At 32.2% G+C, this 23898-nt stretch overlaps 3 protein-coding genes across 3 annotated transcripts; all 3 read right to left on the reverse strand.

Moving 5' to 3' along the window:
• Positions 1 to 826: 826 nt before the first annotated feature.
• On the reverse strand, positions 827 to 4851 carry HELRODRAFT_189734 (hypothetical protein; the record flags this gene model as incomplete). The annotated part of the gene is made up of 5 exons (XM_009032169.1): positions 827 to 1048; positions 1310 to 1374; positions 2741 to 2823; positions 3033 to 3121; positions 4204 to 4851. The coding sequence occupies 5 exons, from the start codon at positions 4849 to 4851 to the stop codon at positions 827 to 829; spliced, it is 1107 nt and encodes a 368-aa protein (XP_009030417.1).
• On the reverse strand, positions 4726 to 9096 carry HELRODRAFT_70078 (hypothetical protein; the record flags this gene model as incomplete). The annotated part of the gene is made up of 5 exons (XM_009031845.1): positions 4726 to 4840; positions 6108 to 6192; positions 7146 to 7244; positions 7676 to 7781; positions 8998 to 9096. Coding segments are annotated over 5 exons (504 nt in total), but the record flags the coding sequence as incomplete, so codon positions are not given.
• Positions 9097 to 10061: 965 nt separating this feature from the next.
• On the reverse strand, positions 10062 to 15476 carry HELRODRAFT_165639 (hypothetical protein; the record flags this gene model as incomplete). The annotated part of the gene is made up of 6 exons (XM_009032170.1): positions 10062 to 10173; positions 12437 to 12600; positions 13777 to 13887; positions 14289 to 14310; positions 14553 to 14640; positions 15461 to 15476. The coding sequence occupies 6 exons, from the start codon at positions 15474 to 15476 to the stop codon at positions 10062 to 10064; spliced, it is 513 nt and encodes a 170-aa protein (XP_009030418.1).
• Positions 15477 to 23898: the final 8422 nt, after the last annotated feature.

The following is a 23898-nucleotide window of genomic DNA, read 5'->3' on the forward strand; positions in this document are numbered from 1 at the left end:
TTATTTTTTAACTTTGTTGGTAGTTCATAGTTTGGCAGTTTTGAATGGTTTCCAATTTTAATAGTTTTCATTAGTTATAAGCGATGATTTTAATATTAGTTTAGAGTTAAATTTTTTAACACATCTTAACGAATAAAACACATTTTTCTGTTCAACTCTCGTCTATTTCAGACTAATATACGATACCTGAATTTGAAATATACACGTTTAATTTGAAGAAATTGTCTTCTAGTAGAAAATAGTAGCCAGCAAACTGATTCAAGCAAAAATACTGCAAACTATTATTAATAAAATATTATTATAATAGCGAAACTTCATTTATAATATGGCGATACCATTCCAATATCGACTGACTGCATTGCATCCCAGACAATATCGATCTCTCGAATGTTAACAAATGGATATGCTCACTCACTTCACTATAGACTATCTAACCCACTGTTGTTTAGCATCTGAATTATTCACGATAATTCATTTCTTATCGATTTTGTTGATAATTAATGACCAGAATTATTTTTAATTGTATTGATATAGATACTGAGCTATAGTCTTTGAAACAATAGTTAATAATAATATTTGGTGATTCTAGTTTTGAGACAAATTAAATTAAAGCTGGTTTGAAAATATGAGAAAAATACAGAAAGTAGATGTAAGTGCGTTTATTAATTACATTCAATTCAATTGGGAAGTCGTTTTCAGGTTGGTTTCAATCAGAATGTCTCAGTTGAAACTGATTAAGCTCTTTTAATCGTAACAGATATAAAATATTTAAAGATTATTTTTGAATAGATTACTGAAAAAAAAATCATTAAAACATGAAATAAATTTAACATTTTTTTACGTATTTTATCACACCCAGAGGACCAAACAAATCAGTGCAAAACCGATCTTTATTGGAAGATATGGACTTCCGGAAAGCAGGAATCCAATGACGCCATTTCTGAGTTTCAATGGCAGCCATATCAGGGATGTGCCTGTTTTCCGGTCGTATATCAAAACTGGAATGATGACGGTCCCAAATGGGATAATCATTCTTCTTCGGATCGGACTGATGGTTGGATTGATGGATATATTGATAGTGTTTGATACTGAGGAGGTGATGATGATTATGACGACAACGATTATGGTGGTAACAATGACGATGATCATAAATGAGTATTTCAATTTAATCGAAGTATAATTATATAATTATTATTATAAAACGAATAACAAGAAAGAATAATCGTAATAATAATAACAATGTTATAATTAATAGAGAAAATGAATTAATTTAATTATGAAAAATAAACAAAAAATTCAGCTTGCATACATCCGTCGGTGAACATGGAATGGCTGCTGACAGACTGTTCCATTCTGTTTTGTGTGATTTGCCAGCTGGAGATATTTTGAATGTGCAACATCATTCCAAAATAATGCACAGTAAATATTTTGAAACATTCAAATATGATCTGGAATTACCAAGAACATTTTTAAATGATCACAATTCCGTAGAAACCATAGATATTTTGAAAAATTACTCACCGCATCATATGACGAACGCGTATTCAGAATAAATATTTATTCAGCAAATATTTTAATATAACAATTTTCGTTTTATTATATTTTTTTCTTTTTCTTGATCTCATTTAGACCTAGACGACACTTCGATGTTTCAGGTTCTAGTACAACATTTTATTCATAATAAAAACACCGACAGAAATAAAAATAATTATATATATATATATAAATATATATATAAACACACATACACACAGATAAATAAATATTTGTTGTTATTATTACTTTAATCATATAATTATTTGAAAAAAATAAAAAGGTTTTACGCACGTAATCACGTTAGAACCACACTTACAACAGACATGACGTCATCGTCGTCGTCATAATAATAATAATAATAATAATAATAATTTATTATTAGAGGGCGTGAACTGAACGCGCCTATATGTTGCTGTCGTTGTGCAAAACTTCACATAGATAAACAAATACACATAACAAACACGTTTTTGGCATTATTACAACAAGCAGACTATTTAGACAACAATTATATAGAAGTTTGTTTACATATATATGGAAAAACATTCTAAACAATATATAATAAATATATATATATAAATGTATTGTTATCAAATATAAAATTGAGCTGGTTTTTCAGATGGTTTTCTTGTCAATCAAAGGTAATCTGAAAATAATATATAAATAATAATAATTATAATAACAATAATAATAATAACAGTGATTTATTTTATTACATATATTCATCCATTTCTTGATTAATTAATTTGTTGTAAATATTAAAGAAAAATTACTAAGGCTATTATTAATACTATCACTTGCAGGTCATCATGTTTGAAATGAACATCTTTTTAGAAAAAATCTGCACAGTCCAAATTTTTATCGCCACAGAATTGATATTTCTTCTAAGTATCAATTCCACCTTAAGCATTTCATCACCGCCGTCGTCATCATCATCGTCATCAGCGTCGCTCGTCATCGTCATTATATTTTTTTTAATTTTTATTATCATCATAACCATCATCGTTATACCTAGCATCGTCATCATTTTAATCATCATCGTCATCATCAGCTCACAATAATCACAATCTTTTTCCTCATCGTTGTTGTCATCATCCCCATCATAATTATCACCACAATTTTCATCACTTCATCACCATGAGATCACCATCATTTTCATCATCATACTAATCCTCGTCACCCACCATCCTAACCATCACAGACTTACTGTTGGATGGCTGACCGGGGTACGTTATAATGGCTGGCGTGTGGGGTTGGCTCGTTATGTTCGCTACATGCATGGCGTTTGGCCTGCATTCATAAATTATTTCAATTCGTAAACATTTTTTTTTCATAATTTTATTAAATTTATTTTAATCAGAGGTGTAGTCATTCATCTGCAAATTCATACGTTCATCCATTCATCTAGCATTATTTCTGTAGTTATTAAATTATTTAGTCCATTCACTCATTTATTCATTCTTTCATTCATTCATTCATTCACCAGTCCCTAAACCAACCCGGTCGACAGATGGTAGGGTGGTTGCAAGTAAGCGTGAGAGTTTTGGTGGTGGTAACTTGGTGAACATGTCCAGTAATTTATCGAGTTCTGCAGTTGTAGTAGACACAAGGTTAAAGAGTTAATTTATAAATATGTTTTTTACAAATTACATTGTTTAAACATGTTCTGAACCAATAATTATAAATATACATATTTCACTCTCTTTCTTTCTTTTTCTCTCTCTCCTCTCTCTCTCTCTCTCTTTCTCTCTCTCTCTCTCTCTCTGTCTCTCTCTGTATGTCTCTCTGTCTCTTTCTTTATTGTACATTGATGCAAAAGTACCCGCATAACGTAGGTCTATATAGGAAACGTTATCCAAACACTGAAAAAGAGCATCAATACACACATACTTATGTACGTATGTGTGTGTGTGTGTGTGTGTGTGTGTGTGTGTGTGTGTGTGTGTGTGTGTGTGTGTGTGTGTGTGTGTGTGTTGGTGTGTGTATACTGGATATAATAAAATCAAATTATTGGGCAATAAAAAAAATTATGAGAAAAACTTCCTCTGCCCTAAGGAGCTATAGAGAGAATTTGTGAATAGAAAAAAGTTCAGCGCTATATAAATTCAAACAAAGACTTTTAATTCAGTTAAATTTAAATTGTTAAATTATTTTTCTTTGTCACGCGCATGCTCAATGAGAAAGAGTTTGCAAGGTGGCAGTCATCGTCCGGTTTAGAAAATTTTCTTCAAATTGATTTTTATTTTAATTTTGTCTCAAACTAAGGAATAATTTTTTTTGCGGTTTTATTTCTAAGATATTATATAAATAAAAAATTGTAAAATATTTAAAAATATAATTATAATAGAAATATAATGTTTAATCATTTATTACATTTATCGAGTCTTAGTATTTTCATCTCATTATTGTCCCGCAACTTAAACATCGGTCAACATTACCATTATTTTATACTATTTTGTAACTGTCACGGATCTTAAAGTTGTTTGTCATGTCTACTTCATTCCTCTATGTCATCTACAAACATCAACATAACTTCATCATTAAAGTTACAAGTATCATCGTAATCATCATTTCATCATCATTATCACAAACATCCCAGCTATCATCTTATAGTACGTATAGTCACTCACCTCGCAGTCACTTATATCACAGTCATCAGTTGCAACTTACACTGTGGAAATCGCCTGGAGACCTCGCAAGACCACAGTCGACCAAAACGCTGCCACTGCCGCTACTACTTCCATTGAGAGTACTACTACTTCTAAAAGTACAGCAATTAGTAGCGTTGGTAGAAGTAACAATTTGATTTATCGCACTGCTACTATTGCTGTTGTTGTTGTTACTGGCGTTAATATTACTTTTACTCTGGTCTATTTCCGTCTTTGTAGAATCGCGACTGCCACTGCTACTTATGTTATTAGTGGTAGTTGCATTATTACCGCTAGAACTACTTTGGCTAATGTTGTTGTAACTAGTGTTGTTGTTGTTTCCGCTATTGTTGTTGCTGTTGTTGCCGCTTACTATGTTGTTGTTGTTGTTGTTAATGTTATTTTGATTGCTAACAATTTGCTGGTTAATGTTGTTATTGCTATTGTTATAATTATGATTAGTATTGTTACTCTGACTGTTGACATTAATATTGTTATTATTATTAATGTTGGCATTGTTGTTATTGTTGTTACTATTGTTGTTATAATTGTTGTTAGCGTTGGGTTCCTTGCCCCAGTAACATTTGACCAGATGTCCGTTGACCTCTGACCCGTGAACTCCAACGATGGCGTGGCTGGCTGACTCCTTACTGTCAAATCTAGTGGTCATATTTTCAAAATTAGTATTGAGTTTTTGTTAGATGAAATTGCTAGAATCAATAAGTAATGAATTGGATAGGTCGTTTAAATTAGAATTTTTATTGATTTGAGTATGAATGAATTAGTGTGATGGTGATCATTTTCCATTTTTAAATTGAAGGAAAATTCAATAAGAAAATAAACGAACGAACGAACAAACGAAAGAATAAATGAATGAATAAATGAATGAATGAATGAATGAACGAACAAACGAACGAACGAACGAACGACTGAATAAATGAATAAATGAAGGGTTGATTGAGTTAAATGGTGAACTAACAAAAGAATGAAAAAAACTTTAAATTCAAAAAACGAGCAGGCAAACGAAATAGATGGACAGATGAATAATATAATAAATCAATAAAAGAATAAATGGATAGATAGACGGATGGCTGGATGAATATCTCTCCTAATATTGATCCGACACGCATGGATGAACGCGCTAACGATGTAGAACGGCGTTATTTATAGCGATCGTACTTGCGTAACAAATTGAGGAAGTGAAGAGGAAGATGATGTAATGTTGGAGCTATACAAACAGGTAGCTAGTGGATGTGTGTGTGTGTGTTTGCCTGTGTGTGTGTGTGTGTGTGCGGCTTCACGTGTGTGTGTGTTTGCCGTGTGTGTTTGCCTGTGGGCGTGGGCGTGCGTGCGAGTATGCGTGTGGTTACATGATCTAGTGACAGTGTTAACACTCGTCAGTACACTATTTCAATTTATCCTTTGGTAGTTTTCTATAAGGTTTGACATTAGGTTCACGTTTGAAATTAGGTATTATCGATGGTTTTATTGGTTGTAGTTGTTTATATTAATTATATCATTAATAAAAAGAGAATGATTTTGGTTAAAATCACAATTAATTTCAATCTTTTAATGAAACTTTTTAAAATTGCAGTTTTTTTTCTGACAAAATGATGGACATAGCTTCTTTGTCGCCCCGAAAAAATTTGCATATTAGATATTTTTGTGAATGTTCTTCAACAAACTTTGTTTTTTTCATTGTCATCATCATCATTAAAGCCATAGGACGCTATAGCATTATAGCAGCAGTAACAACACCACCATCACCATCATCGTCGTCGTCGTTACCATCATCTTAGTGTCACCATCGTCACCATCATTATCATCATCATAATCGTCCTCTCATCATCATAATTATAATGCCGTCGTCATCATCCTGGCATCATCATCCCATCGTCATCATTATCATACAATCATCATCATTACCTGACAAAAACATATCCTTTCTCTTTAAAGATTCTCATCTCGTGAATGATTCCGTAACTGCCAAAAGTCTTCTGAACTAATTCCTCTGGTGATGATGATGATGGTTATGATGGTGGTGATGATGATGATAGTATTAGTGAATTATGATGGTGAGAACAGGGATGGCGATGATGATTATGATGTGATAACGATGATGTAGCTTGACGATTGTGACGCGCGTGGTGATGTTAATTGATAAGTTATTAATAACATTATCAATGAAAATTTTCAAAAATAATGATGATAACGATGATGATGATAATGATGATGATGATAATAATGATGATGACGATGATGATGATGATAATGATGATGTCGATGATGATGGTGATGACCAAAAAGATAATAAGAATAATAAACGTGCGTTTTTTAAAACATTCCTCGTGAAATAATTTTGACATGACCTAAGCACTAGACAAGTGGACGTCATCTTGCTGACGCAGAAATGACGTAAGGTATCACGTGACATAAGCGTAGCAGACAGTTGAAGAAATTATGACAAAATATTTCTAATGTTAAGACAACAGGCCATAAAAGGCCTGCAATATCACTTATTGTCATTATCGCCATAGCAGTGGATTCTTTTAATAGTTTTGCAAACAAAAGACAGTAACTTTTTACGATTGTTTTGATGTTATCACTAGTAGTGTTGATGTCATTTGGCATTAGAAGTTGTAAGATATATGTGTGTATTAGAAAAATGTATCATGATGCGATGGTGATATGATGATTAAGATAATGATATCAACAATGATGAGAACGATTCGGGATACAGATATCATCTATGTTTAGAGTAGGAAAATACTCTTATCACAATCATAGCCACCTACCAACCGACTCTGCTCTAGTTATAAAAAAAAATTTTTTGATAAAGTTTCAAAAGAGCCAGCGAAACTTCTGGAAATATGAGTAGCCCAGCCTAATTTATATCTCCACTAATAGCACAACAAAATTTTTATTGGTATATAAATAAATTTTTGGGTGTCAGCTACCACCGACCCGTCAGTCCCGTAAGAATTCCACCACAGTACACCGTGCAGTTGGTTGGGCTCGACTGGCTGAACACCTCTTGGAATGTTAGTGGTTTGTTGTTGGCACCTGGACGAGAATAATTATAAATATTAATGAAAATAATTATTAATATTAATGAGAGTTATTAAGATAAAGTCATTAAAGTTTATAAAATGAATTTGTTTATGTTTATTTGTTAATTAGTTGTATGATTTTATGAGTTGAGATTTTTTCTTTAAATGTTTATTTATGCAATATTTGGATTTGGATTTTTAAGATGCTCGAATAGAGCAAAAAAAAGATAATAGTTAAAATTACGATAGGTGCTGTAATGTGTTTTTAAACAGAACAGCGGTGTACTGCAATCATTGACTCATATAAATGCAATCAAATTTAAAATACCAAAAGTTATATCAAAATATTTTTCATTGAAGCAACTTGAGTAGTGCCCTGATAGTACTGATACTAAAAAAATGATACTAAGGCACCATCAATATGTATGGCAGAATGATACCTACCCTCTTTGTGGGAGGAGTTAGAAGGCTTTCTTGAAGCCCAATTGGTCCTTATTGTTCTACTGCCCAGCCATTGGCCATTCATGCAGCCAATGGCGTTCTCGGCATCCTAAATAATTAGAGAAAATTAATTTATAATCACTACATTTGTTTGTGAAATGTAAGTTGGGTTGATTGAACGAGTTTATAATTTCTAACACTTCGAGACCTGGTTCAAATTCAATACTTGCCAAACTAGTACTATTATTACTGCTACTGCCGCTGCTACTGCTACTATTACTATCGATAATGATCATGATAAAGATAAAAATAATAATAATGCTGATAATAACATTAATAATAATATCATTGTTGAACCACCAGTGTACGATCATTGATGTGAGTAACACTACTGAAACATTCCAAATGGTCCTCTCAAAAAATTAAGCAGAGAGTAATGTAATTAAACTGTAAATGGTCCATTTATTTGAATTAATACGGATTCAAAAAGACTCCTTATCACCGGTTTAGTATTCATTAATTCATTAAGTGTACGTGCGTTACTATGCTCATGTCTTTTGTTGTTGTTGTTGTTATTAATGCAATTGTTGTTGTTGTTGTTGTTATTAATGTAATTGTTGTTGTTGTTAAATGTTATAGTTGTTGTTGTTGCTATTAATGTTTTGGTTGTTGTTGTTGTTAAATGATATAGTTGTTGTTGTTAAATGTTATAGTTGTTGCTGTTATATGTTATAGTTGTTGTTGTAATTTATGTTATGGCTGTTGTTGTTATTATTGTTATGGTTGTTGTTGTTGCTGAACTTGTGTTGTATGTTTAGATGTTTTTAATGGTTATAATGGTAAAAAATTTAGAGAAACACTACTTCTTCTATGGCGAAAATATTTAAAAATAAATAAAAATAAATAAACTTTTTAAATATTTTCAAATAAATTTACAGAGTACTATAACATAGTTAGAATAAATTATTGGTATAACAATTTTATGCACAAACGAACGAAATACAAATACAAAATACTTTTTAAACTAACAAGGACTGCAGTAAGAATTTCGAGTGGAAATACTTAGACAATAAAGTTCAATTACTCAACGTTTTAACAATTTCAATTAGAAATACTAAAATAAAGTAAAAAGTAGTTAATGCTATCCCGATCTTATAAATCAGGTGAAAATATTAAAATAAATGAAGTAAAAATTCTCGTTGTCTTAATATTTTCGAATAAAATTACAAATAATGATAAAATTACTCAATACAGTGTAACAAAAATGTTTAGACAAAAAATATTCACAAGATATGATAAAAAAAAATACTAGCCTCTTTATTGACAAATGAAACAAAGCCATATCCTTTGGATTTTAACGTTTGTTGGTCCTTAATGACCTTGCAGTCCCTGGTTCGTACGTGGAATTTGTGATGTGTTTGCATGGTAGAGGGAAAAAAATAGTTTATGAAATCTTTATTTGGTAATAGCTATTGAAAAAAATAAAAATACTGACGTAGTGTTTTTACTGTTAGTCACATCGTTGTAACTGAGTGTGTGTCTGTGTAGTGTTATTTTATAGTGAAAAGGTTGATACTAAGTTTGCTTTTTGCTAAATTAGTTGCAAGTAAAACGTTTATAAATTAATTTTCAAATAACTTTTTAAATCAACACCACTATCTGTTTTCTAAATTGACAAATATTTTTTTGAATTCTTCTGTCGGTACAATTTTTGCGATTTGATAATTTAATTTTAAGGAGCGAAATTCTGATTTATTCATGAACAACGTCGTCAATGTTGTCATAGCCATTGTCATCATCCTAATCCTCGTCAACGTTGTCGTCATTATTATCTCTTTCATCATTAACATCACTAGCTCTTACATTCATCGTCAACGCCATCATCACTATTACCTCTTTCGCCATTAACACCATTACCTTTTACATATAGCCGATGAAATTGCTATTCATCTTCAACGTGGCAAATGTATATTTGAACAAAATTATAGAAATGTTAGGCTTTTTCATTTTAAAATAACAAACTCGGATTTTTAAAACTCTAAAATAAAATATCTTTTCCAAGTTAACCACTAAAAAAATATTGACAACCATTCCAAATTTTCCACTGAGACGCCGCACCAACAGACAAATCATCCAACAATTTTTTCGAAATTCCTTCCAAATCAAAATATTTTTCAAAATATTTTTAACAATTTTCTTTTGATTTACGGTTATTTTCCAACAAGTTTACTAACCTCAAAAAATGATTTTTCATTTATATTTAAAAAAAAGAGAAAAAAATTTTATAAAACGAAAGAAAACGTGCTGTGAGAGTCTTCAGGTTAATTATTCAAAGTGCCTATTCAATGGCACTCAGTTATGCAGGTGTGATGTAAAAATACTGTCTTAGTCAGGAGCGGATTTTAGCAGAGACACAACCAGGGACGGGTCTAGGGGGCCCAAGAGGCAGAGGCCTTGGAGGTGGAAAAATTTTGAGAGCCATGGATTTAAAAAATATTTTACTATTTGTATTTTTATGTGGGTTTTTTCAAATTAATGAATAATTAAAAAAAATGTTTTTTATCAAGATTTTTAGAAAATAGTTAATATTTATAGATAAATATTAATGATAAACAATTCAACGAATGTTGTTGAAATTTCAAGCTTATAAACCAAAGTAGATGATTTAAAATCTTTAATTCTGAACTGCCTAGACGACTCTTTACATTCTGAATTGTTGCATGCACCAGAAGTCTCATTTGGACACCTCAAATCAATAGTCACTGCAAATGAATCATGTAAGTGGATGAAAAAAAATGAGTTGCAATGTCAACATTTATAAGTATAGCAAACGTAGACATTGCGCATTGGATATCTTATCACAGAACTCTTGTCCTCTTCTAACCAACAGTTCGGCCGAGCGGTTAACCCAAAGTTTTAAAAATTTATTTAATAGTAGTAGTAGCATATAATGTAGTAATTGTAGTAACAGCAGTATGAAATGTATTGGCCAGTCATACAGATGAGGTCTATAATAATCAATGCAAAAATGAAACTAAATATTATAAAATGAAAGAAAAAAGCAATTAAAAAGCGTAAATTAGAAGTCGCAAAACATACAAACATACGCAACAACCAAACAAAGAAAGAGACATCTAGACAAACAAAAAAATGCCAAGCAACTGCCGCAAACGCCTAACATTTATCAGTCTACGGAAAAAAACACGCCAAAAATATTTTTTATCGATTTAACGCATTATAACTCAGGACTGCGTTTCTCTAAAGCAATTAGCGGTTCACTCTGCCTTGCTAATTACCATGTTAATATTTGAAGAGGGAATGGATGAACATCAATCGATCCAATGTAATGTCGAATGGATGGATGGATGGATGGATGGACGGACGGATGGACGGATGGATGGATGGATGGATGGATGGATAGATGGATGGATGGATGGATGGATGGATGGATGGATGGATGGATGGATGGATGGATGGATGGATGGATGGATGGATGGATGGATGGATGGATGGATGGATGGATGGATGGATGGATGGATGGATGGATGGATGGATGGATGGATGGATGGATGGATGGATGGATGGATGGATGGATGGATGGATGGATGGATGGATGGATGGATGGATGGATGGATGGATGGATGGATGGATGGATTTTACGTTTCAATTCGCGAACTGAAAACAAAATGAATAAAAATCCACTCAATCAAAACGATAGACGAAACGATAAAATAATATAACCATTAGATAAAAATATTCACCAACTAATCATCATCGTTAACTATGAGAGAAACAGCGATAAAATTAAAAAATCAAACTTGCCACGAAAAGTTATACAGAAGAATAAACGACGAACTAATGAATTGATGAATGGATAAAAAAATTATGCCAAAAACACACACGAAACAACTTTTAAATCGAAAAAGAAGAGAAACCGCACAAGATCTATTTAAAAATGTTAATTACACAATTCCAAGTCCTTTAATTTACGATTAGGCCAACTCCCTTGCTGCTCTTTATATCTCTTTTTCTTTTTTCATTCTTCTTCTCTTATTTGTTCTTTTTTTAATTTTTATATCACCAACCTATATATTTTGGTTTTTTCCCTCTTTGTAACTTTTAATCCCATACTGTTTGTTCTTAATTTTGGTTCCGCCCTTAATATCCTATGTTCATTTTTCTCTCTATATATCATTAGGTAAACATTTTTTTTTCAAAATTTGCATTTTATTTTGCACTTTCATTTCTAGATAACGTGTTGATAACGACTTCAAAGTCAAGACACCAGTTAGACAGCAAAATTCCAACGCTCAATGTTTTAATAATAGCAACTTTAGGAACACGTAGGATGAAGGGCATTAACTAAAACATTAAAACCAAGATAGCACATTATAAAATAGACAAAATATTTGAAAAAAGTATCAAAACAACAACAATAGCAGAAACAACAGCAACAGCAACGACAAAAGCAGTACCAACAACGACAACATGCAGAACAACACCATTTGGTAACACCCCACAGTTTTAAATCAAACCTTTGCACATTCAGATAAGACAATCAATCCAACAGCTCCGTTATCCATCTGTCTATCTTTTCATTCATCCATCTACTTTTACATTCATTCACTTTTTCATTCGCTCACTCACTCATTCACTTATTTATCCATCTTTTCATCCATTTGTCTATCCATCTATCATTCCACCCTTTTAGTTGCTCATCCAGTGAACATGAAGACAGTTCAGTATTTATAACATAAAACTAACTGGCAGTAAAAATCAGAAGCAACCACATCATACTTAACCCACGTAACATAAAGTACAAAAAAGTCAACTGTAGCTACACCAGTAGCTCCGACAGCAGCTACCACAGCGTCAACAACCACGTCAACCCCAGCGTTAACAACCACAGCCGCAACAGCAGTGAAAACCTTTTGATGAATAATTAAAATAATTGCACACGCTCCAGTTTCAAAATTTTCTCATTGCGACATAATTGCAACACTTGACAGGAAGTTAGCACTAGCTAGCCCGCTTGTTATTTTCTATCTTGCTCTGTTCTATGTTTGTTTATGTTAGTTTTGTTGTTTCAAGTTGTGCAATTCGTTTTTGCCTGTGTAGCTTTTTTATTGCTAGCATAAATTTATTGCTAGATTTTGAATAATGAATTGAAAAAATTTATTATTATTTTTACTGAGTTTTTGAAGCGCAAAAATTTTTTGTTTTAAGATGATCACGGTGCCATAAATTTATCGTGTCGTGAAAACGTTATAACAACAAAAGTTCATAAATATTATCATTAACGTCATAAGCAACTAACATCATGTAAAACAACATCATAAACAACATAATATCATAAACAACAACATCATAAACGATAAATAAACTAATCATAAACAACAAACAAACATAAACGACGTCACCAACAGCATCGTAAACAACAGCCAGTACTGAAATTACATCTTTTGCAACAGTAAGAACTTCAACAGCAGCCACAGTGGCAGCAACAACAACGACGACGATACGACATCCTTAAAACATCCAACACATCCAGCTTCCTTCATAAATCAGCAACTTGAAATTACCCACCATAACTCTTGCCGCGTCAAATTTTCAACGTAAGACTTTGGCGGCGCACTTAGGAACGCATACACGCACGTACGCACACATATACAATTCATACTACTTACGTGAATCTACAATTGAATGTACAACCCACATGACACAATATTGTGAATGTGTTTGTATGGATGGATGTGTGTGAATTTAAACGTAATATCAGCAAGTTTGTACACGATGAAAAGATAAGCAAAAATCAACTTAATGTCAAAAGAAGGGATGATTAATGGCTAGGAAGATAAAAGCTGATGTTTTGTTTAGTTGATTGAGTTTGCAATTTCAGATGTCAAAAACTGAAGGTAGTAAGATGAATTAATTCATTGGTAAAGTTTGAATATGATATGATTTAAATTTGAAAAGATATCGATAATGAATAAGAAATTGCTAAAAAAACATGTATATACATAATGCATTTGTTGAGTTTGTATCTGTATGTATGCGTCTGTTTGTCTTGCACTGTGTAACTTTACATTAATATTATAATGCACTTGTCTATGTATGCACTCGCACATATAAACACCCCAACACACGTCTGCGTATAACTTGGCGTGTTTATGCTGCAAGGGCTTTAGTGTCGTTATTTGTTCTAAGAGTGTTAACTGTTCATTAAAATTGGAAGGAGTATGTTGCTAATGCAGATGTTTCTACATTCTTCAATAAGAGAACGCGTATTTTTTTGTATCGACCTTACGAGGCTTTTTCTCCGTAACTTTTTTCTTTCAATTTTTTAAGTAAAGTTTTTGCTGTTGATGTATTTTAGAAAAAAAAATTTAAATGAATTGCATAATTTAATTAATAAAAAGTTGCAATTGTATTATTTAGAGTAATTTGGCAAGCAAGTGTGTGTTTGCATTGCAAGTTCAATGTGTTCGTACGTCCAAACATTCATACATGTGCGGTTGTCTCTCTCCTCATGCCGTGAGATGTTTGCTTGTTTGCTTTCGTTCAGCTTTCCAGAATAATTAGCATTCAAGCGGCTACAAATAATGAAATTGCCTACTTTTTTAACCTCCTCTCTGGATCTGAGTTTATGTATACGCAAGTGCCTAATTACAAGAATGCATAGACACACAGACTCACATAAAGAAACGGAGAGACACACACAGATACACACTCATACAAACACGCACAAACACACACACAAACACCACACACACACAACACACACACACATCTTATCATCAGCGTATACGAATAACTTAGACTGTGTTTTGTTAAATTATTAAAACTAAATAATAGTAAAAATGTTGAAGAGCAGACTAACGATGTTTCGCCGAAGGGCGCGAAAGCTTCCTGCAGGTGCTGCGGTTCAACGTCTGGACTCAAGTCTCCAACGAATACGTGGAAATGACCTGGTGTGAAATTTCATGTTGGTGTCACTTTTGTTGTTGATGTTGTTGCTGTTGATGATGTTGTTGTTGTTGCTGCTGCTGTTATTGCTGTTGCTATTGTTATTTCGTTGTCAAATTTGTATTTTGTTAAGATTTTGTGTTTGACAATGTTGCAGTATTGTTTTTAGCTATATTATTTTATTCAAAACTGGTGAAACATTGATTTTGAAAATACTTAAACAACAACGTTAATGGCACATGCTGATTTTGTAAAAACATTTTAAAAAGTCCGTTTAATTTATTTTAACAAGTTTTGGTCAATAAAACGTGTACAGTTGGTTAAATCATTTAGAAAATGTACTCTAGACAACAAATACTAAAATAGACAAGCAAGAAAAATAAATATTTATAATATAACAGATTCTCATTTCGTATATGACTTTTTTTTATATCATTTTCTTATCAGGTGCCTTCAGAGAATTATGAACGTATATTCGTTCGTTTTGTTTTTCTGTCGGTGATTTTGTATTTGTAGTTTTGTATTCTATGTTTTGTATTTTTTGATTTGTATTTTTTGATTTGTATTTTTTGATTCGTATTCTTTGATATGTATTTTGATTTTTATTCATCGTTTTGCATTTTTCAGCTTTGCATTTTGTAATGTTGTGAATTTATATACTATCGATATAATGGTTTTAATTTTGCTTTGGTTCCAGGAGACGTTGAAAATTATTTACAAATACAAGAAATAAAACAAAACAAAACATCATTGTAATTGCATAAACAAAAAATTAAAACAACAAAAAAACTTTAAAACCGCAAAATCAAAAAATGTATGTACATAACTCTGTGGGCATGTTGGAGATAGAAATAAAACCAGAAAAAGAGAAGTAAAGGAAAGAAATAGAAAGAGAGAGAGAGAGAAAGTAAAAAAAAGAAAAAATGAAATGAGACATAGAGAAAGATAGAAAAAGAGAGCACATCAGAGAAAGAGAGACGAGAAGGAAGGAAGAAGAATAAAGAAGAATAAGAAAAAGAAAAATAAATATATAAATAAAAAAAGCATATAAAAAAGAGAGAAACATAGAAAAAAGCATCAGAGAGAGAGAGAGAGAGAGAGAGAGAAAGAAAAGAGAGAGAGAGAGAAAGCGAAAAAGAGAGGAAAAAAGACAGAAAAAAGGAGAAATCTTAAGGATGGAGCTCCTGGGACCAACAACATGTCTGATCAAAAAATGAACGGTAACTTTCTCAACCGAATATATACAGAGTTTTATCTCAGTTCTTTTTCTTTGTTTTTTATGTAATTTTTTTATTCATGTTTCTATTTGATTATTTTTTATGTTTATGTTTTTGTTGTTATTTTTATTCGATTATTTTTTTATGGCTTGCAGATATATTTCAATTTTTTAATTCGGAAAATTCTTTTGTTATTAACTAACAACGTATCTATTCGAGGATTTTTGAAGATATTTATGAGTGTTGTATTTAAAACAGAATTTACAGTTTTATTTTTCTAGTTAATTATTTAATTTCTAAAATAGTTGAAAAATTTAAATTCTTCTAAATATTTTTTTTAAGTGAGACTTTCAAGCTCGCCGTTGATGTTCAAACAAACTATTCCTTCCTACAAAAGTAAAAATCATATTATGGAAAGAAAAAAATTTCAACTTACGACTAGTATCAGGTTTCTGGTGATGAAGATGATGATTGTTATATTGATTGTTGTTGTTGTTGTCATTATTGTTGTTGTTGTTGATGATGTTGTTGCTGCCAAAGAAATTCGTCCAACCGTTCTTTATTTCCTGTTTTGTAGCGTTTAATTATTTGTTATTTGGGGTGTTGTTATTGTTGTTGTTTTGTTGATTTTTTTATTGTTTATGTTTTCTTTGTTCTTATTACGTTTTTTTTTATTATTTTGTAGTTTCGTTCTTATTTTATCTTTATGGAACAAAAAAAAATTATTTGTAAGTTTTTGTAAGAGCTTTGTTTCTGAGCCGCATTTCGGAATCTGCTTATAACCATATTCACATACTCAAACGCACACTGTATTTGTGTGTGTTTGTTTGCGTGTGTGTATTTTTGTGTGGTTTTTGGTTGTGTGTTAGTGTATGTATAAGTGTGTAAATTCGGTTTGTGTGTTTGTGCGTCTCATGTATATATCACATACACGCACGCGAATTAACAAACTTATACATTTGTGTGTGTATGTGTGTGTGAGGCGGTTTGTGTGTGTTTTTGTGCGTGCTTGTATGTATGTGTGCGTGTGTGCGTGTGTGTGAGGTGCATAAAAAAGTTTATTACTAGTGTTTGCAAGTAAAATAATATAAAAAAAAGATGACACATTTTAAAACTTTCCATTTTTAAAATAAAATACGAACAACAACCAACAGATGAAACTTTTATTTCCCTTAATTCCTTATTTTTTATTCACCCTTCCATCACTTATTTTTTTAAAAATTACCATTTTCACTTTTTTCTTCTGCAAAAAAATTTTAATTTAATTCTACTCTCTTTCTCTTTCTTTCCTTTCCCTCCTTTCTCTTTCTCTCTCCCAATTTTTTTATTGGCATTTTTTTTTATTTCATATTTCATTTAATATTTTATGTTTTGTTATTTATATTTTCTCTGATTTGTTTATTTTCTGTTTATTCTTTCTTGCTTGCCCGAGATCTTGAAGTGAGGTGTGGCTAGAAGTTACGAATGTGTTGGTCCTTTGGAAACAAACCCTGACTTAGTATTTAGTATCTCACTGAATTTTGTTCTATGAAAGAAATTTTTTAAACTGAATTACCAAAAATCATACATAAAAACAAACAAACAATCATACATACATACATACAAACAACAAACAAACATACATACATATAAACAAACAGGCAAACAAACATACAAAGAACTTTTCCGAACGAAAAGAAACTCAAAGTATTCCAACAGAATGGGAACAAGACAACTGCAAACCACAGAAACACAAATAATATCAATTATTTGCATGCAATCTCCCAAGCATATCTGCTTTAAGAAGATTACCTCGCACGCTCAACCCTTCAGTGATGTCCACAAAAAAAACTACAAATCTAACACACACACACACAAACACACATACAAACATAGATACAAAATATCAAACTGCACACAAACGCATAACTTTACTCTCAAGAAGATCTTGGTAAAAATTTGGAAATGTATTGTATTAGTCATACTTGTAGCAAGGTAAGAAGTTTTAGTACAGGTAAAAGAGAACACTGATAATATTTGTAGATGCAAATGACTTAACCGACATTATCGTAAAAAGTAAGAAACATTAACAGCAGCGTTTGCGTAGGTAGGCGAGAAGTGATTAAGTAGCTGGAAATGTGTTCGGTCGTAGCTGCGGTATAAATAATTGTACGCTAACGATGTTGTTATTAGAAATTGCGGGGCAGTTGGAGGCGAACTTCTGATTGTTTAGTACAAAGATTGTCTAAATGGCCAAGGTCGTTGTCGACAACAACATTTCAGATATGACTACAACAACAATGTTATTTGCATGATCAAAACAGCAGCAGCAACAACAAAAACAACAACAATATTCACATAATCAAAACAACATTTGCCTAATCGAAGCAACAACATTCATCAAATCAACAAAAACAATTTTTCTATAATCACAAAACATTACCACAACACCACTATCAAAGACCAAATCAACACTAACAACAACAACTCAAACAACAACAACAATTTTTATGATAAAAAAATTAACTCAACATTTATGTCATCCATCTTTTCTGATCTACTCTAGACAACAACAGCAACAGCAGTAACAACAACAACCACACTCTATCCAACGTATTCCATTGTAACAAAGCTTTCCAGTTATTCAATCATATAAAAAATCTATAAAACTTAAATGACACATGTCCTGTCATGCTTGCCTGCATCTGCTGTGTCCAGCCTTTTGGTTTCTTTTGAAAATTTTTCCAGATTTGTCCATCTTGTCCAACTTTTCTTGGGCCAATTTTGGTTACCAGTTTTGATGGTACCATTAAAATTAAATAAAGTGATCGAACATAAACGACAACATGAACAAACAAACAAACCACAAAGCAAACAAACAACAAAACAAACAAACAATTAAACAAACAAACAAACAATCAAACTAACAAACAAACAAACAAACAGACAAACAAACAGACAGACAACATACGCTTACATGGTTAACCGGTAACAAGAGAGATGAGGATGGGTGAATGAGTTTGTTGTAGAGAAAAGATGGCGATGACGTCAGATAGTCTGAAACTGGAAGTGGTTGAAGTTGCTGCTGCTGCTGATGTTGCTGAAGAGGGTGATGGGGAAGTGTGTAGGGATGCTGTGGTTGCTGATGGGGATAAGTTGGCTGGTTGATCTTCGAGTTTACCTGGTTGATTGGTTGATTGGCTGGTTAGTTGGTTGGTTGGTTGGTTGGATGGTTGGTTGGTTGGTTGGTTGGATGGTTGGTTGATTGGTTGGTAGGTTGGTTGATTGGTTGGTTGGTTGGTTGGTTGGGTGGTTGGTTGGTTGGTTGGTTGGTTGGTTGGTTGGTTGGTTGGTTGGTTGGTTTGGTTGGTAGGTTGGTTGGTTGGATGGTTGGTTGGTTTGGTTGGTTGATTGGTTGGATGGTTGGCTGGTTGGTTGGTTGGTTGGTTAGTTGGTTTTGTTGGTTGGTTAGATGTATGCGTTTTTTTTTGGATAAATGAATGGAATAAATAGACAAACGAAAGATTAAAGAAACAAATAAATAAATGAATTAATTAATCAATTTTAGTTAAGAACATTGACAATTGATTAAAAAATGAATGAATTAATGCATAAATAGATGAATGAATGATTTAAAAATAGAAGAAACAAATAAATAAATAAGAAGTTTAATAATTTAATAGACATTTCAAGACAAGGGTAAAATAGATTAATGATTGATAGAGAATTACATTCGTAATCGTTAGCAACTTATCAATTTTAATCATATTCTAAATCATAACATTAATTTTAACGTAAATACGTTTAACATTATCTCGTTCTTCATTGTCATCATAATCATAACCTTTATAACCATCATCATTATCTTCTTTATCTTCTTTATAATCATCGTCATCACTATCAGCACCGCATTCATTCCACATAAACGATCAATTGATATTGTTTTTCGCATTCATTTATAACCCCGAAACCAGTGTCGTGATATTTTGTTATTTATGTGTGTGTGTGTGCGTGTGTGTTTGTGTCGGTGTGTTTGTATGTATGTATGTGTGTCCATGTGTGTGTGTGTATATATGTGTTTATGTGGGTGTATGTGTGTATTTGTGTTTATGTGGGTGTGTGTTTGTGTGTATGTGTGTATGTGTGTGTGTTTATGTGGGTGTTTGTGTTTGTGTGTAGGTGTGTATGTGTGTTTGTATGTATGTGTGTTTATGTGGGTATGTGTGTGTGTGTATGTGTGTTTATGTATGTGTGTGTGTGTGTTTATGTGTCTTTTTTTATATACCAGAAACCTATCATCAATAAACGTTCGCGCGTTTAGACAACAATGACATTTTTAATAATGGTGATGATGAAGATGACGAGAATAAAGGTGACGATTACACACACACGCACGCACGCACACATACACACCTACACACACACACACACACACCTACACACGCACACACACACAAAATAAATAATAATAATTAATTCATCCACGGTTGAGTGATAATTATCATATTATTTAAAACGAGCTACAAACATACCTGTCGCTATGACGACTGCAAAATTAAAAAAAAATCGTGTTTGTTTTTTTTTTCAAAAACTGTAAGATACTGTTTATGTTTTATATTAAGTTTTGTTTGGTTTTACTAATCGAACCTTGTTTGCTTTATATCAACGTCTTTGTATTTTTTTAATGTTTTGTATGTTTGTATTGTGTTGTATTTGGCATTGTTTTGTATCATCATTACCACCACCACCATCGTCATCACCATGATCACCATTATCATATCACTGTCCAAAGTACCGTCAAATCAATATTTTATCACCATTATCATCATCTTTATCTTCAACAACATCATCATCATTGACATCACCATCATATTATCTTCATTATCATCGTATTTGTTGTCATCATAATCATAATCATCGCAATCATCATCGTCATCGTCATCATGGCAAGCATTGGCACGCATTAAATTTATTTCATAAAAGCATTAAGAACAAATTGTGAATGAGTTTTGTTCGTTTGTTCGTCTGTAAATAAAATACTGTCTCTATGTATTTATTTGTATGTTTGTATGTGTGTTTGTTTGTATGAATGTTTTTATATGTGTATATATGTATGTATATATGTGTATGTATGTGTGTATGTATGCATGCGTGTTTGTATGTATGATGTGTGTGTGTATGTATGTATGTGTGTTTATATGTAAAGTTGTGTGTGTGTATATATATATATATATATGTGTGTGTGTATGTATGTATAGGTGTGTGTTTATGTATGTATGTGTGTGTGTATGTATATGTGTGTGTATGTGCACGTGGACATTCCTGTTGGAGGCAATGAAAAGCATGTTAGTGACCTGTTGGAAACACGACAACAATTATGGCGGTAATAAAAATGACGACGATGAGACGATGACGATGGTGACGAAGATTATGATGATGATGATTCTAAATGAAAGTGATGTTGATGATAATGATGAATATTAAGATGATGACGATGACGACCATGATGTTGTTCATCATTCTGATGGTCAATGCAATGATGATGAGGATTTGTTAAAATAAATTAACATTTTCAAATTCTTTTAAGAAAAAATTAGAATTTATAATAATAATTTAATTTATTAAAAATATAATATGTAGATTATTTAATACTTTAATATTTGAAAACACACAAGTAAACAACTCACCACAAATAACACAACACACACACACATCAAAAAGCACACAATATATGTAACATACAACAAACACATGCAATAACACACAAGCAGGCAACAACACAAACGGCAACAAAGACGACAACACGCACATAACAACAAACACAACAACAACAAACCTACACACAGCCACAAACACAGCCACAAACAATACGAACCACGGGAGTCAGAACTGGTTGCAAGAGGTCTCCGTTGTATAGCCAATATACATTCATTATTATTAGTCGTTCTCGTTATTTTTTTTGTTATTTTGTTATTTTGTTGTTGCTGTTGTAGTTGTTGATGTTGTTATTGTTGATGTGGTAGTTGTTGTTGCTGTTGTTGTTGCTGTTATTGATGTGGTAGTTGTTGTTGTTGTTATTGTTGTTGGGGTAGTTGTTGTTGTCGTTGTTGTTGTGTTTTGTTGTCGTTGTTGTTGTTTTGCTGACACAATTCCGCTTACTACGCTTATTGTTTTTAATCTATTGAGTTGTGGCGACTGCTAGCTATTGTTTATTCTGTCTGTTCAAGGTTATGTCACGAGATAATGGTGTTAATGTGATTGGTGGCTTGAATGTTAATTTTATTATTATTGTTGTGGATGCGGGTGTGGTTGATGGTGACGTCAATGATGAGGGGTTTTAATGAAGTTGGCGAGGACGATGTTAATGTTGGTTTTTTTTTTGTTCAATTGTTGGTATTGTGATTCTCAAATTTTCATATTTCGATTGGCGTTTTCGTTCGTTTAATCTTGTTTAACTGTTAGTAAAAAAATAATTCAATTTGATGAGATAAAAAAAAAACATCATCGCCATCACCATCAAATTCATGTCATCACATCACATCACCATCTCATTATCAATATCCCACCATCACTGAAACATTGTCACATTTACAATCTACTCCAATGGCAATTGGAATTCCAAATGATTGTAGCAGAAGCAGCTGCTCCAGCTGTAGTAGTAGTAGTAGTAGTAGTAGTAGTAGTGGCAGCACTTCTACTAATAGTAGTAGTAGTAATAGCAGTAGTAGTTTGTGGTCATTTTGATTGCTATATTAATAATGTTTATCGTCGCTGCTTTGCTGCAGTAGCAGTAATGGAAGTTGCAGCAGCAGCAGTACCATTAATACTGCTAGTGGTGGTGGTAGTAGTAGTAGTAATAGTAGAGTAGTAGTAGTAATAGTAGAGTAGTAGTAGTAGTAGTAGTAGTAGTAGTAGTAGTAGTAGTAGTAGTAGTAGTAGTAGTAGTAGCAGCAGCAGTTGCTTCATGTAATAACAATTACGACTCCTGTCGACACTTTTATAGCAGGTAGGCCACTGAATTATTCAATTATTTATCTATTCATTATTGATAATATTATTTTTATTAACTTTTGTTTTCTTTTTTCGAGATATTTGTGGTGGTTTTGGTAAGGTTATTATTCTTTTTTTATGTTATTTTCGGCGTTGCTATTTCACTGGACGCTATTAAAAGCGAAATCATATATGGCTAGTGGCACTTAATTAAAAATTACAAAAAATATAAAAAAAAAGATGATATTATTATCATCAGGACGATTTTCATCATCATAATCATCGTCGTCGTCGTCATCATCATCATCGTCACCTATAACGTCATCGGGACGTCATCATTTTCGTCTTCATCATTACCATTGAAGCCGTCTCGAATGTTTGACATCGTCATCATCAACGTTATCGGCCATTTTGCTATCAACATTAACATCATTATCACCTTCGTCATTAGCATTTAATTATCATTTTTTTCATTAAGTCATTATCATTGTCATCATCATAATCGTCATCATCGTCGTCATCATCATCATCATCATTTTACTATCATCGTCTTCGTCGTCTTCATCACTACAGCATTATCTTCATCGTCATCATTGTATCATCATCATCATTTCATCATCATCATCATCGTCGTCGTCGTTTTCATCGCTAGAGTCCGGGCGACAAAAGAGCAGAAGATAATAGCATCATAAATCTGATGAGAAGAATCGCTTCGCCACAATCGTACGCTCCAAAGTGATGATGATCCCGATAACGATGATTATGACGATCCTGATAATGATGATTATAACCATGATGATGATGATTATTATTATTATGATGATGATAATGATGTTGTTGTTGTTGATGATGATGATCACGATGATAATGAAGACGACGAAGACGATGTTGATAATGACGACGATGATGATAATGATGATGATAATGATAATGATGATGATAATGATGACTTTAACGGTGATGATGAGGACGATGATGATGATGTAGCATTGTAAAAATTAAATCAGATTAAAAAATGTGTGAAATGAAGCCAGTATTTCAGTTATTCAATTCACACTATGTACTATGTCAACA

Source organism: Helobdella robusta (genome assembly GCF_000326865.2).
Source record: "Helobdella robusta unplaced genomic scaffold HELROscaffold_8, whole genome shotgun sequence".
Taxonomy (NCBI): Eukaryota; Metazoa; Annelida; class Clitellata; order Rhynchobdellida; family Glossiphoniidae; genus Helobdella; species Helobdella robusta.